The sequence below is a fragment of the Triticum urartu genome, chromosome 2A (assembly GCF_056163025.1).
Source record: "Triticum urartu cultivar PI428250 chromosome 2A, HENAU_Tu73, whole genome shotgun sequence".
Lineage (NCBI taxonomy): Eukaryota > Viridiplantae > Streptophyta > Magnoliopsida > Poales > Poaceae > Triticum > Triticum urartu.
The window spans coordinates 618,944,031-618,957,908 of record NC_141874.1 but is presented as its reverse complement, the minus strand read 5'-3'; the positions used below and the strand labels follow the sequence as shown (position 1 = coordinate 618,957,908).

The window sequence follows — 13,878 nt, the reverse complement described above, 5'->3', positions numbered from 1 at the left end:
TCTCCATATCACTTCATAGTTGTGCTTTTATCATGCTCTTTTACTTCATTTGAACCCTTCCTTGTGTTTGAATTTGAATAATTTAGTTTATAAACTATGAATTTGTAATATTCGTGAATTGTGTAAATCCTAATTGTTATGTTTGGATTTAATATGTGTGCAAATATGTAGTTGAAGTGTACTATGTAAACTAAAATTAGAAAGATTTGGCATTCTTTTACTCCCTTAACTTTAAGTTTAGGGGATTAGTTAGAAAAGATACTTTTAGAGGAGCAAATATACTCCTCTAAAGAATAGTTGGTTGCATCCTCTAAATTATAGGGGTTCAGTTAGAGATGCAGAAACCGAATAGAGAAGCAGTTCCTCAACAAGATCGTTCTCCCTGCATATATAGAACAGTGTACCGTTTCCCCAACTTCATTTCTGATTGTATCAGTTTTCTGTCACGTCAGCAAGGAACACGCACCTTGGCAGCACGCTGAGAAAACAAAAAGAACATACTCGACTTGGGATAGCATTTGTGGCATGCGGGTGCGAGGGCACCGAGTCTCTCGCATGTGCCTTTTTTTGGCTTCCGAGTTGATAAGATTCATTTCGAATACGTTTTGACAAGTTTTTTCAAGTTTGAACTTTTTTCACAACTTTAGTACCTGCGACCCTAAAAAATCGCTTAAAGTTTCAACTTAGAAACTTGATGCAAGTGAAGGAGAGAATCATAAGTTTCAGATGGGAAGTCGTTTTTTTGATAAAGGGTGTATTTTATTAACTCATAATGTCGCATCAAGAGAATACAAAGCATCATGAGCTCACACCCAGCCTCCGCATAATTAGGATGCACACAACCAACACCAACACACACACACACAAAATGAAGAAAAAATGTGACCTCCAAAATCCTGTCGAAGTGAACTATAACGTGCATCAATAACCATCAGCATCAACCCCCACCGATGATAGCACCCGAACATGGAAAAGTGCTTCGACAATGATGCCTTCAAGAAAGAAACGTGGCGCGAGCGCCGCCATGACCAGATCCACCCACTAAGGGTTAAACTTTGGTTTTCACCCCCAAAAAGAAGTCCAATCAGACTCCAAACAATGCCTTCATCAAGGGTATGTTGTACGAACACCATCATTGCTAGGTACAACCAGTCCAGGCCAGACCTAGAGTTTTCACTCCGGAGCTCAAATCCATGTGCTGAAGAGCACCACCAAACTTATGTCACCCTATACTGTTGACCCCACTTTCAATGAAGAAGTTACTTCTGCAAGCCAGGCTATCACTCCTCAATAGTCGTATATGCTCACAACCCCGACGTGCACAAACGCAACCAGGCATACCACATATACAGGAAGTAGACCAGAGCACGACACCAGCCTCAACAAGGTAACTGACGCCGCCAATAACCCATGAGAGGCCATCCGGCAACCCCAAGTCTTCAACAGTGATTGGACACAATTTGTAGACAAAAACCTGTTTGTGCCGTCAAGAGCCCACATAGGCCAACTGACAACCATGTCTTCAGAGAAGTCAAGCCGACAACGGATGAGAACATGAAGCCAGGCATACCTGTAGATAGAACTTGCAGAGAAACCTCGTAGGTCCGATCATCCAACATCCGTCTCCATGTGCGACACCGCCACACTCCTCATGTCCGCTGCCATGGAAAGTCGTATGTTTCAAAGATTAAAACTTAAAATTTATTGTGCGCTCGTGCGGGATCCAACTACTTTGTGAATCGCAAGGCAATCGGGTGGCTAGGTAGAGCTGGGCAGGTGCGTGCTGCCGCACCTGCGTGCCGTTGCGAATTTCTGACTCGACATGCAATTGTTAAGTAGTCTTGTAAAGCTTTTTCTCAGCCGCTTCCCATATAGAAAAACTCTAGACAACCGCTGCTCCACCAGTTCCAGCTAGTGAAGCCACGGGTCTCCTCCACCTTGGCAGGTGGCAGGAGATGGTGGAGACCCAGGATCTATGTTACGACAATGTAGTTGGGTATTTTAGGACTAGAATTTGTTTCCCCAGCGACGACGCTATGGTGGCGATTGCAGCACCGTGCGGATCAAGAATAAGGTTTCTCTGACATTAGTCTCGTCTCGGTGTAGAGTAGGACGAATGATTGTTTGGTCGTTGCTCTTTTGTAGTGGTGGATCTAGTCGTGTCTTTGTCTTTGTGTTATGCGGGTGGTCTTCAAATGCGTCTTATAGCAGAGTGGGTGACGTCGCTTTGTGGCTTTGTCCTCTGGCTCCTTCTCCAATCGGCGATGTTTGACTAGTTTGAATGTCGCCGGGGAGCTTGTGAAGTTAGGTCTATCTGAATCAGGGTGCCTAGATTTGAGGTGGTCAGACAACCCTAGCATTCTTCTCCGGGCGACAATCTTTGTTTTAGATTGTTGCCACCAGCATCTTCTGACTCGGGACGATTTCCAGGACGCTATATTAATAACATTTCCATGTTTGATGGTGTTTCAGAGCTCCATATGCGGCATTGAGCTCACAGCGCACCGTCAATGAGTGAAGGAGGATACATCGATTTTCTTGTGGACCTATGTGTAATTTCTAGTTTCTATAAGGATGACCTTGTAAGAGTTCAACTTCGTCCTTACAAAGCGAATAGGAATATTTCTCGGCGAAATACTAAGGGGAACTCCAATGCGGGTCATCAAATCACTCGCAAGGTCCCGATCAGACGGTCTAGACATTTTAAGCCATCCAGTGAAAGTGATCAAATTGTTCGAACCGGTCCAGACGTTCGAAATCGCCGAAATCGGCACCAAACTGGGGGAGGTTTAGAGGAGTTAGGACGTCCGTCTGGCCCACTGTTAATTGGACCACTTCTCCTCGCAACGCATATGTCCTACTCACCTCGTTTTCTTATCGGTCCACCTCTACCAATTATAGCCTAGTATTCAAATTTGATGACTACAGTTGAATGTCGGGTGACTTGTCTGCTGTCCGCAGACACGACCGGACGTGTCCACGGACATTTCTTGTCGTCCATTAGGTCATCTCTTTGGAGCTGCCCTAACCATGTGTTTGGGGCCACTTGGGCATCTAGCTTAGATAGGGAATGCAGCAGGGGACCAAGGGAGAACGGAAAAACCGAACAAGAGTACTGAAACAGTCACAACGGGGTCCTTTACTCCTTTTGGTCCCCTGGTTGGACTGGACGGCTGGACGCGCCCCGTATCGGCATCTGCCTGCCCAAACCCGTGACCCCGGCCTGGATTTTGTTTACCGACGTGCCGGCCGCTCCCTCCGCCGCCGCCGGGGAGAGGAGAGGAGGACGATCATCTACCACGCCGTAGAAGAGAAGCAAGAGAGCCCTCGTGCGTGCATCCACCCCGGACAGGGTGCATCATGCAGCGAAAAACGGAAACGCCTGACGTCGCGAGCGGGGGCGAGCGCGGAGCACACGCCCGCGGAAGCAGACAAGCCGAGCACAGTTGGCGTGAACCATGCTGCTCCCCGGGGCCCACGTGCCATAAGACAACAAACGTCCACGCCTTTATATATAACCTCTGCCACTGTCTACTGGTGTCAGTAGTCCACCCACCACGTCGATCCTGCCGCCGACTCCTACGGCTCAGCCCCAGCAGCCGTCGCCGGCCGGGTGCTCCTCATACGATCACCGAGCAGGTACAGTCCTGATGGGAGCACATCATCTATGTCTATCTTGTATATTTCCTAGAATAAGAACTGTTTAATAACTGTGCCGTTCTCTGTTCTTTGATCCACTATCTCTTGCTTTGCTTGCTTGGGGAGATCTGACAGTTCTCCTTTGACTTCCTTCTTCTTTCTACTAGAAAATAAGAGTTTAAGTTCTCTGTTCTTTGATATACATCATCCTGCTTTGGGGTTGCTTCCATTCTCTGTCACCTCTGCTGCTTCTGCTTGGGAGGTCGGTTTCGTGCTCTGATTCGACGGGGATTCCTTCGTGTTTCCAGCTCGAAATGTTGAGCAAGAGCCGCCTGACTTATTGCGTGCCAGGGACGAACTCCCGATCGCTTATAGTACTATTATTTTCTTGTTTTGTGTGGTTGCGTGTGTGTTACTGTTAACGTACACAAGGGGTAGCGCTCGGTCAGTCAGCGCTAACTGCTGGGATCTGGCGAAGAACTGTCAAACTGTTTCTATTGTCCATCGTTTTCCTTTTCTTTCCTTGACGTGCTCCCCGGTTCTCCTGCTCACCTTCCATTTCCTTTGGTCATTTCTTCTTGTCCTTTTGGTTGGAGCGGACTGACCCCAGGTGACGCCGTATTTGTTATCCATTTTTCTCAGCTTTTCATCCCACTCAAGGACAAAAGATTTTGCGTGCTCATGAATCGCTGATCAAATTTGCATGTTTTCTTCCATTCAATCGTTCATGGTGCACAAGAGCTCACTTTCTCATGGCTTCACTGCTAGTAGCACCGTAATACTCTTGTCAGCTCTCCATCAAATGCTGACATGAAAGGCTTTCTGTCCCCTCCTTCTCATGAATCTTTTTACCCTTGGCTCGAACCTGACGCCGCGGAAATATTTCTTTTCTTTTTCCCCATGAAGCAGGGGACGGCGGAGGAAGCAACCCCGCCCCGGGCTCGCGATGGCGCTCCACCAGCGGGACGACGGCGGCGGCGGAAGCAGCGACGGCAGGGGGAAAGCCGCGCTCTGCGACGACGGCGCGGAGCCGGGGGCGCCCGCGCACGCGGCCGGCCGCGTGCCGCCGTGGACGGAGCAGCTGACGCTGCGCGGGCTGGTGGTGAGCGTGGCCGTCGGCACCATGTACAGCGTCATCGTGATGAAGCTCAACCTCACCACGGGCCTCAACCCCACCCTCAACGTCTCCGCCGCGCTCATCTCCTTCGTCATGCTCCGGGGCTGGACGCAGGCGCTGGCCCGCCTGGGCCGCGCCGTCCGCCCGCTCACCCGCCAGGAGAACACCGTCGTGCAGACCTGCGCCGTCGCCTGCTACAGCATCGGCGCCGCCGGTCGGGACCGCGCCCGCGAATCTCTTCTCCCCCACTTTTCTTTGCCAAGTGGAGCACCGGGATTCTGACGCCTTCTTGGATTTTCCTTTTTGCACGCCGCAGGCGGGTTCGGGTCCTACCTGCTCGGGCTCAACAAGAAGACCTACGAGATGGCCGGGGTGGACATGGAAGGCAACGTGGGCACCAAGGAGCCCGGCGTTGGGTGGATGATGGGCTTCCTCTTCGCCGTCGCCTTCGTCGGGATTCTCGCGCTTGTCCCTCTCAGGAAGGTCGGTGACAATCTTTCTTTCCTGTATACATCTTCAGAAATTTACTTCTGCTCTTCCGGTCACGGTTCTACTTAGTACCAATTGAGATTCTGCCCTTCACCCCCAATTTTGTTCCTTTGCCCAATGTCCAACTAAGTGTCTGAAGGATTATGTAAAGCTGAGACAAGCAACAAGTATTCTTCCATTTTTTTGTTAGGTCTTGTTGTTGGTGAGCGCTGGCACTTAAATGCTTTTCGGACTGTTAGGCCCTGTTTGGTAAGTCCTAGGACTTTTTTTAGTCCCAACTTATAAGTCCCAAGTCCCTAAAAAAGTCCCTACCTGTTTGGTTCCTGGGACTTATAAGTCTCTATAAGAACATATTACAACTATAAGTCCCTATAAGTCCCTCCTTAAGAGTCTTATTTCATAAGTCCCAAATGCCCACTTTAAGTCCCTATAAGTCCTTCCTGTTTGGTTTAGATGGGACTTATAGGGACTTTTTTAAGTCCCTAAAGCAATAAGTCCCTGTAAACAAACACACTCTTAGTTTAGTTGCCACACTGCACATAGCCATATTAATGAAATTATTTGATTTATATTCACAACTTAGTCTTGACAAAGCTTTTCTTCAGCTATGTCCCACACGTTATACACATTGGCTAAGTTATGACTATAAGCAAGGTTGTTAGAATCGCGATTCTGTTATACGATTCTACGACTTTACGATCCAAACTTACCCATCCGATTCTACGATTTTAGTTCATAAAATCTATGTTTCTACGATCCTGGTAGTGAAGATTCTACGATTTACGATTCTACCATCAGAGCTCCGATCCGATTCGAAATCGTGATTCTGACAACCTTGACTATAAGGACTATGAGCTTGTTTGCTTGAAGCCTAAGAATGGGCGAGTATGTTAAACCTTTTTGGCTAAATAGTGCCAAGAAAATAAAGCCATGGCGTGCGGTGTTCACTTCTCTATCTATAACAAAAATACTAGATACCTCGCCTATCATTTGACATACATGCACTTTAAATGAATTGTGCATTAAGGACTTTTTTTACTGGAATATTTGGTTGCAATTAAACTGAGTTGAATTCTAAGCATACGTTTGATGGAGGGAAAATTTATGTGAACATCATTCAATTCTGCTGGCAAGATCAGACATATCATCTTGGGAGCTCTTTAAAGTTGAACGTGATCCCTGCATAACTTTTCCTTTGTTACCTTACAACAGCTTCAAGTTGTTTGACCCGTGCGGGAAAAAAACTTCAAGTTGTTTGACATCAGTTGCAAATGGAAAGAAACAATTTTAAGCACATTTTTTATGGAGCTTTGTAATTTTTCAGATTTTGGTGATCGACTACAAATTAACTTACCCAAGCGGAACAGCAACTGCCGTGCTTATAAATGGATTTCATGCGCCTAAGGGAGATGATGTGGCAAAGTATGCAGTTCTCTCACATAACCAGTAGCCTTCATAGCCAAATACTCCCTCCGGTCCTTTTTACTCCGCATATAAGACTTGTCTAGAGTCAAAATCAAACACCGCATATAAGATTTGTCTAAAGTCAAACTTTATAGAAAAAAATATTGACATTCACAATACGAAATCAACATCATTAGATGCGTTGTGAATTTATTTTTCATTGTATAACTTTAATATTGTAGATGGTGATATTTTTTCATATAAACATGATCAGACAAATCTTATATGTGGAGTAAAAAGGACCGGAGGGGGTATTATGATTCTCTCATTTTAGCAAAATTTGATGTTTTTCTTGCTAACGTCAGGATGCAAGTGAATGGGTTCACAAAATACTTTGCAATTAGCTTCTTCTGGAGCTTCTTCCAGTGGTTTTATTCTGGTGGAGATCATTGTGGCTTTTCGCAATTCCCCACTCTTGGACTACGAGCTTGGAAACATTCGTAATGCCCGTCATGTTATTCATTATTCTATTCTGTTCTTGACTAGTAACAATTTTACCTAATTTAGATTCTATGATGGGGTGTCAGGTTCTTCTTTGATTTCAATCTCACATATGTTGGGGCAGGGATGATTTGCCCCCACCTTGTGAATATCTCTCTCCTTCTTGGCTCTATTCTCTCCTGGGGCGTAATGTGGCCACTGATTGCTGATTTGAAAGGGAACTGGTATCCGGCAGATTTACCAGAAAGCAGCATGAGAAGTCTGCAAGGTTACAAGGTTTGTTTCCAAGTATAATTTTGTTATTGTGCGCGTGTTTTGCAAATATTTTTTTCTTACCTTCTCTCATTCACAGGCCTTCATTTGCATAGCTCTCATCCTAGGAGACGGCATATACAATTTTACAAAGATTATTCTTAAGACCGTCGCGAGTATGCTTGACAAATCAAAACAGAAAAGCACAAAGAACGGTAAACAGCTTGACCTTTCTGGTTTCTGCCTTCCTGATGTATAGATAACCTGATGTTGGGTTCATTATGCTTTCAGGGGAAGATACTCTGTCACTCGTTGAACAACATCGCAATGAAGTGTTTGTAAGAGACAGTCTCCCTAACTGGCTAGCCTTTGTGGGTTACTTTGCATTATCAGTCGTTGCTGTAATCACTATTCCCAGGATGTTCCCTGAGTTGAAGTGGTACTACGCTGTTGTAGCATACTTATTGGCTCCTGCCCTGGGTTTCTCCAATGCCTATGGATCCGGTCTTACCGACATCAACATGGCCTTCAACTATGGAAAAGTTGCCCTCCTCATTCTTGCGGCCGCAGCTGGGAAAGAACATGGCGTGGTTGCTGGGATGGTAGGCTGTGGCATGGTGAAATGCATGACGTCGATATCTGCTGATCTGATGCAGGACTTCAAAACTGGGCATCTTACATTAACATCACCTAGATCAATGCTTATCGCTCAGATCATCGGCACCGCCATGGGCTGTGTCATCTCACCGCTGACATTCTATGTGTTCTACAATGCCTTTGACATAGGCAACCAGGACAGCCCCTGGAAGGCGCCGTATGCTCTGATATACCGAAACATCGCGATTCTTGGTGTGGAGGGCTTCTCTGCTCTGCCCATGCATTGCTTGCAGCTCTGCTGTGGGTTCTTTGCCTTTGCACTGGTGGCCAACCTGATGAGGGATTTCCTTCCACAGAAGTATGGCAAATGGGTCCCCTTGCCCATGGCAATGGGGTTCCCCTTCCTTGTCGGCGCGAGCTTCGCCATCGACATGTGCGCCGGGAGCTTGATAGTCTACATCTGGCACAAGATTGACAGGAGCAAAGCAGCACATATGGTGCCAGCAGTTGCATCCGGTTTTATATGTGGGGATGGACTTTGGATCTTCCCAGCTTCCTTGCTTGCATTGGCCAAGATCACTCCACCAATGTGCATGGCATTTGCTTCTACACACTAGATGGGTATCATGCCCGATAGTGGTCGCTGGCTCGCAGCTCTACGGTGAATAAGTTGAATGATATATAAATCCAGAAGGTGTAAAATTGTAAGAGGTATATCATCTTTCAAGAGCAGCAGATCCAATTGCCGAATGTGGGTTTCCAGCTGTTCTCTGCAAATGTTATCATCGTATATAAACCATCAAATGAAGGGTTGTCAGATGACGTGTGGCACCGAAAGAGTTGCCAAGTAATGTGTATAAACTGATGAGTGTAAGACTGGGGTAAGAAGATAGATGAGCCCACTCGACAGGATTACCGCAGCGATGAATTACTGTATGCTGCAGCAGGAAAACATCAGGAGTTTCTGAAAACCATCCAGCAAATTCAGTGCTGCTTAGTGCTTACCACTGGACACTGAAGACAAAATTAGGCCTATATATTAGTGTGTAATTATCTTCCTGTGGTGATTATTTTCTTTAGTGAGAAGTCCCTATCTATCAGTTTATGTATGTGCAGGAGACACGATTCTCAGAATAAAATGCGAAATCTTTTTAAATTGCTTTTAACGCAAAGAAATATTCAGTAAATAATTAGGTCCTGTAGCTCAGTTGATTAGAGTGTTGGTCTGATATGCCAAAGGTCACGGGTTCAAGCCCCGTCGGGACTAATTCTTTTTTTTAATTGCGATTGCCCTCTTTTTTCTGTGTATTTTCTAACTGCTCATTGTTTTTCCTAGTATATAATTTGAGAAAACAAAAATGACTCATTAGGGGCCGTCAGGAGTTTTTAAAATTGTGTTCAATCACGATTACTCATTGTATATTCTCCCTTTTATTATTTTAATAGCAAAGAAATATTAAAGAGAAATTAGGTCCTGTAGCTCAGTTGGTTAGAGTGTTGGTCTGATATACCAAAGGTCATGGGTTCAAGCCCCATCGGGACCAAATCTTTGTTATTACTAAATTTTTGTCATGGGTTTAACTGCAATTACTAAATTTTCTCTAACCGATCATTGTTTTCTAGTAATTAGAGAAAATAAAAATAAGTTACTACTACGTGTTGTACCTCAGGAACCATCAGGATTTCTAAAATTAAATTCACGCCCATTACTATTTTTTCTACTGGTATTAGTATACTAATCAACCCTCATTGTTTTCACGTGTAGTAAAATATATGTTTTTTGTATGAATTTATAATATTTCTTGCATGATTTCTACTTGTACATGCGATTTTTGCCAGAACAAAGTTGTGTAGTCAGATGACCAAATCTTTGTTATTACTAAATTTTTGTCATGGGTTTAACTGCAATTACTAAATTTTCTCTAACCGATCATTGTTTTCTAGTAATTTGAGAAAATAAAAATAAGTTACTACTACGTGTTGTACCTCAGGAACCATCAGGATTTCTAAAATTAAATTCACGCCCATTACTATTTTTTCTACTGGTATTAGTATACTAATCAACCCTCATTGTTTTCACGTGTAGTAAAATATATGTTTTTTGTATGAATTTATAATATTTCTTGCATGATTTCTACTTGTACATGCGATTTTTGCCAGAACAAAGTTGTGTAGTCAGATGACCAAATCTTTGTTATTACTAAATTTTTGTCATGGGTTTAACTGCAATTACTAAATTTTCTCTAACCGATCATTGTTTTCTAGTAATTTGAGAAAATAAAAATAAGTTACTACTATGTGTTGTACCTCAGGAACCATCAGGATTTCTAAAATTAAATTCACGCCCATTACTATTTTTTCTACTGGTATTAGTATACTAATCAACCCTCATTGTTTTCACGTGTAGTAAAATATATGTTTTTTGTATGAATTTATAATATTTCTTGCATGATTTCTACTTGTACATGCGATTTTTGCCAGAACAAAGTTGTGTAGTCAGATGACCAAATCTTTGTTATTACTAAATTTTTGTCATGGGTTTAACTGCAATTACTAAATTTTCTCTAACCGATCATTGTTTTCTAGTAATTTGAGAAAATAAAAATAAGTTACTACTACGTGTTGTACCTCAGGAACCATCAGGATTTCTAAAATTAAATTCACGCCCATTACTATTTTTTCTACTGGTATTAGTATACTAATCAACCCTCATTGTTTTCACGTGTAGTAAAATATATGTTTTTTGTATGAATTTATAATATTTCTTGCATGATTTCTACTTGTACATGCGATTTTTGCCAGAACAAAGTTGTGTAGTCAGATGACCAAATCTTTGTTATTACTAAATTTTTGTCATGGGTTTAACTGCAATTACTAAATTTTCTCTAACCGATCATTGTTTTCTAGTAATTTGAGAAAATAAAAATAAGTTACTACTACGTGTTGTACCTCAGGAACCATCAGGATTTCTAAAATTAAATTCACGCCCATTACTATTTTTTCTACTGGTATTAGTATACTAATCAACCCTCATTGTTTTCACGTGTAGTAAAATATATGTTTTTTGTATGAATTTATAATATTTCTTGCATGATTTCTACTTGTACATGCGATTTTTGCCAGAACAAAGTTGTGTAGTCAGATGACCAAATCTTTGTTATTACTAAATTTTTGTCATGGGTTTAACTGCAATTACTAAATTTTCTCTAACCGATCATTGTTTTCTAGTAATTTGAGAAAATAAAAATAAGTTACTACTACGTGTTGTACCTCAGGAACCATCAGGATTTCTAAAATTAAATTCACGCCCATTACTATTTTTTCTACTGGTATTAGTATACTAATCAACCCTCATTGTTTTCACGTGTAGTAAAATATATGTTTTTTGTATGAATTTATAATATTTCTTGCATGATTTCTACTTGTACATGCGATTTTTGCCAGAACAAAGTTGTGTAGTCAGATGACTACACTGCCATGTAGCTTCACCACTGCGCTGGACCATCGTAACTACCTTTTCAAATATATTCTCTAAACCCCTTGTTGTTTTATAGTAACCGCAAAACAGAACTTGAAAAGGAATATAAAGAGCTTATTAGAGCAATTCTACCATATTGCTTAGAACCTCCCATCCTCCACTAAAACTATCAAAATAGAGAAATACTCACTCAACCAGATTCACTAAGTGACCCTCCATACCAAAAAAAAATTTAGAGAGCACCCTCTAAAAGACCGCACCATCCTTTATATATTTATAGGTAAGAGAGAGGAAAATACAAAGGGACACCCTATGCACAAAAGTTTTGGTCCCAATGAAACTTCATGCCCTTTTCATTTACTCTCGTGCTTTCGGCGTCACCGTCATGGTCTCCCCGCCCCACCGACTCTGTGACTCATTCCCCTGTCGCAGCCTTCCCTCCGCCTCTTGTGTCTGGTAGCCGGCTCCACACCCCTCCCTTCTCAGCCGCCACGCCCCCAGCAGCCGACCCCGCCGGTCGCAACCGGTGAAGTGCAACCTTGGTTCCTTCCTTCTGCAGTCATTGCTCATCAACATAACGGGCAGAGGCTGGAGGGACATCCTATGGGGGTGGCGAGCGGAGGGGACTAGCGAGAGGGACAAGGTGCGCCAGCCAGAACGGGGATGCGTCCGAGTGATGAGCAAGAAACGGAAGGGAAGAAAAGAAGAAAAATAGTGACACACTGACAACTGAGTCCCACATGGAAGAAGAAGTACAGAGGATGCAGTTTTAGGGTGTCTGATTTTGCAGTGTACTCTAAAACCTCTTAGAGTGCCCTTTTAACAAATCTGCTGGAATTTCTCTGAGATTTGTTTGTGCCAAAGGCGGAGGGTTCAAATCCCTCTAGCTAGCCAGCCAGCCCTGCCCAATGCTGCATGCATCACTAGGCCAATTATTGAGGTGATCAAGGCCATGCATAAAACAATTCCGTGGGCATCGACCAAAGTTACCGGTGAGTCTAACAGAACAATTAAGAAGATGTGAAGCATGATCCATGCAGTCCATACACTATGCCCAAAATTCAAAACAACACAGTAAACTAACCTGTTACAGTCTCCAAGACTCCAACTCTTCTACTTTATGCTTGCTGGTGTCCATTGCGATCCTAGACCGACGCTGATGCGTGAAAGAGACGGGGCGCCCTGTGTGAACTGCCGGCCTCCACATGAACCGCCCGATGTGGACCGTGGTGTCTTTCAAGAACGTTGTAAAGAAGAGTTGGAGACTGCAAATGTTATCATCAAGTGGTAAGAAGTACTCCCTCCGTAAAGAAATACTCCAAGAGCAGCAGATCCAATTGTGTAAAGAAATACTCCAAGAGCTCTTATATTTCTTTACAGAGAGGGGGTATATCTTTCAAGAGCAGCAGATCCAATTGTGTAGTGCCGGTTTCAGCTGTTCTCTGCAAATATTATCATCAGATATAAACTACTGAAGGATTGTCAGATGATCTGTGACGCGGAAAGAACTGTCAAGTAATGTGTATAAGCCGACGAGTGTGAGACTGAGTATTAAGATAGATAGATGTGGGCGGATGTGCCCACTAAACAAAACTGACGCAACCATCATGAGTTTCTGAGAAAATCCAACACAATCAGTGTTGCTTACCATGCTTACCACTGAACTGCAATTCTTTATTGAATTCAAAACACCTCTCCAGCTTATTAACCCTGGCCGCAGTGTAAGCGAGGAGCCTAACTCTCATGGGTCTTGATTTCTTGGTTCTTCTGTATTTTCAATTATTTTAATAAAGAAAGAAATATTAACTAAATAATTAGGTCCTGTAGCTCAGTTGGTTAGAGTGTTGGTCTGATATACCAAAGGTCATGGGTTCAAGCCCCATCGGGACCAATTCCTTTTTTAATTGTGATTACTCTCTTTTTCCTCTGTATATGCGTTATTGTTTTTCTAGTAAATTGACAAAATAAAAATAGCTTATTAGGTCTTGTATCTTGCAATCACGATTACTCTTTTTTGTACTGATATACTCACTAGCCCCTAATGTTTTCTACTCCCTCTGTCCCATAATGTAAGACGTTTTTTGACATTAAAAATAAAGATAACTTACTCCCTCCAATTCATATTAATTGTTGTGGATTTAGTATATAATATGATCATAGGGAGTATTAGATCCGGTACCACTGGCCCTGCCGGACGATTGTTTAATTAATGTAGGGTTTTTCATGGATTTGATTAATTTAGCTATGACTACGTTTTCTTTAGTATATTCTCCAACCCCTCACTGTTTTCTTGTAGTGAGTTTCAGAAAATAAAAATAGCTTACTACAGCCAGATTCTATCTAATCTCTCAACCTCTAAAAAGTTGTCAAAATAGAGAAATGCGGACACTAAGAGCATCTT

General features: G+C 43.0%; 1 protein-coding gene and 3 non-coding genes across 7 annotated transcripts; all 4 read left to right on the top strand.

The window, feature by feature from the left end:
- The first annotated feature begins 3,494 nt into the window (after window positions 1–3,494).
- Window positions 3,495–9,155, top strand: LOC125539243 (putative metal-nicotianamine transporter YSL9). 4 transcript variants are annotated; one of them, XM_048702648.2, is made up of 8 exons: window positions 3,495–3,639; window positions 4,549–4,970; window positions 5,073–5,239; window positions 6,570–6,667; window positions 7,015–7,149; window positions 7,237–7,426; window positions 7,503–7,617; window positions 7,694–9,155. In XM_048702648.2, the coding sequence occupies exons 2-8, from the start codon at window positions 4,586–4,588 to the stop codon at window positions 8,614–8,616; spliced, it is 2,013 nt and encodes a 670-aa protein (XP_048558605.1). In that variant the 5' UTR covers window positions 3,495–3,639; window positions 4,549–4,585; the 3' UTR covers window positions 8,617–9,155. The 4 variants fall into 4 exon arrangements, with proteins under 4 accessions (XP_048558605.1, XP_048558606.1, XP_048558604.1 ...); XM_048702649.2 differs by having other exon boundaries at window positions 3,544–3,639; window positions 4,546–4,970; XM_048702647.2 differs by lacking the exon at window positions 3,495–3,639 and adding an exon at window positions 4,263–4,414.
- A 37-nt stretch (window positions 9,156–9,192) lies between these two features.
- Window positions 9,193–9,266, top strand: TRNAI-GAU (transfer RNA isoleucine (anticodon GAU)). Its single transcript has one exon. It is a non-coding gene; the product is annotated as a tRNA-Ile (tRNA).
- Window positions 9,267–9,469: 203 nt separating this feature from the next.
- Window positions 9,470–9,543, top strand: TRNAI-GAU (transfer RNA isoleucine (anticodon GAU)). Its single transcript has one exon. It is a non-coding gene; the product is annotated as a tRNA-Ile (tRNA).
- Window positions 9,544–13,294: 3,751 nt separating this feature from the next.
- Window positions 13,295–13,368, top strand: TRNAI-GAU (transfer RNA isoleucine (anticodon GAU)). Its single transcript has one exon. It is a non-coding gene; the product is annotated as a tRNA-Ile (tRNA).
- Window positions 13,369–13,878: the final 510 nt, after the last annotated feature.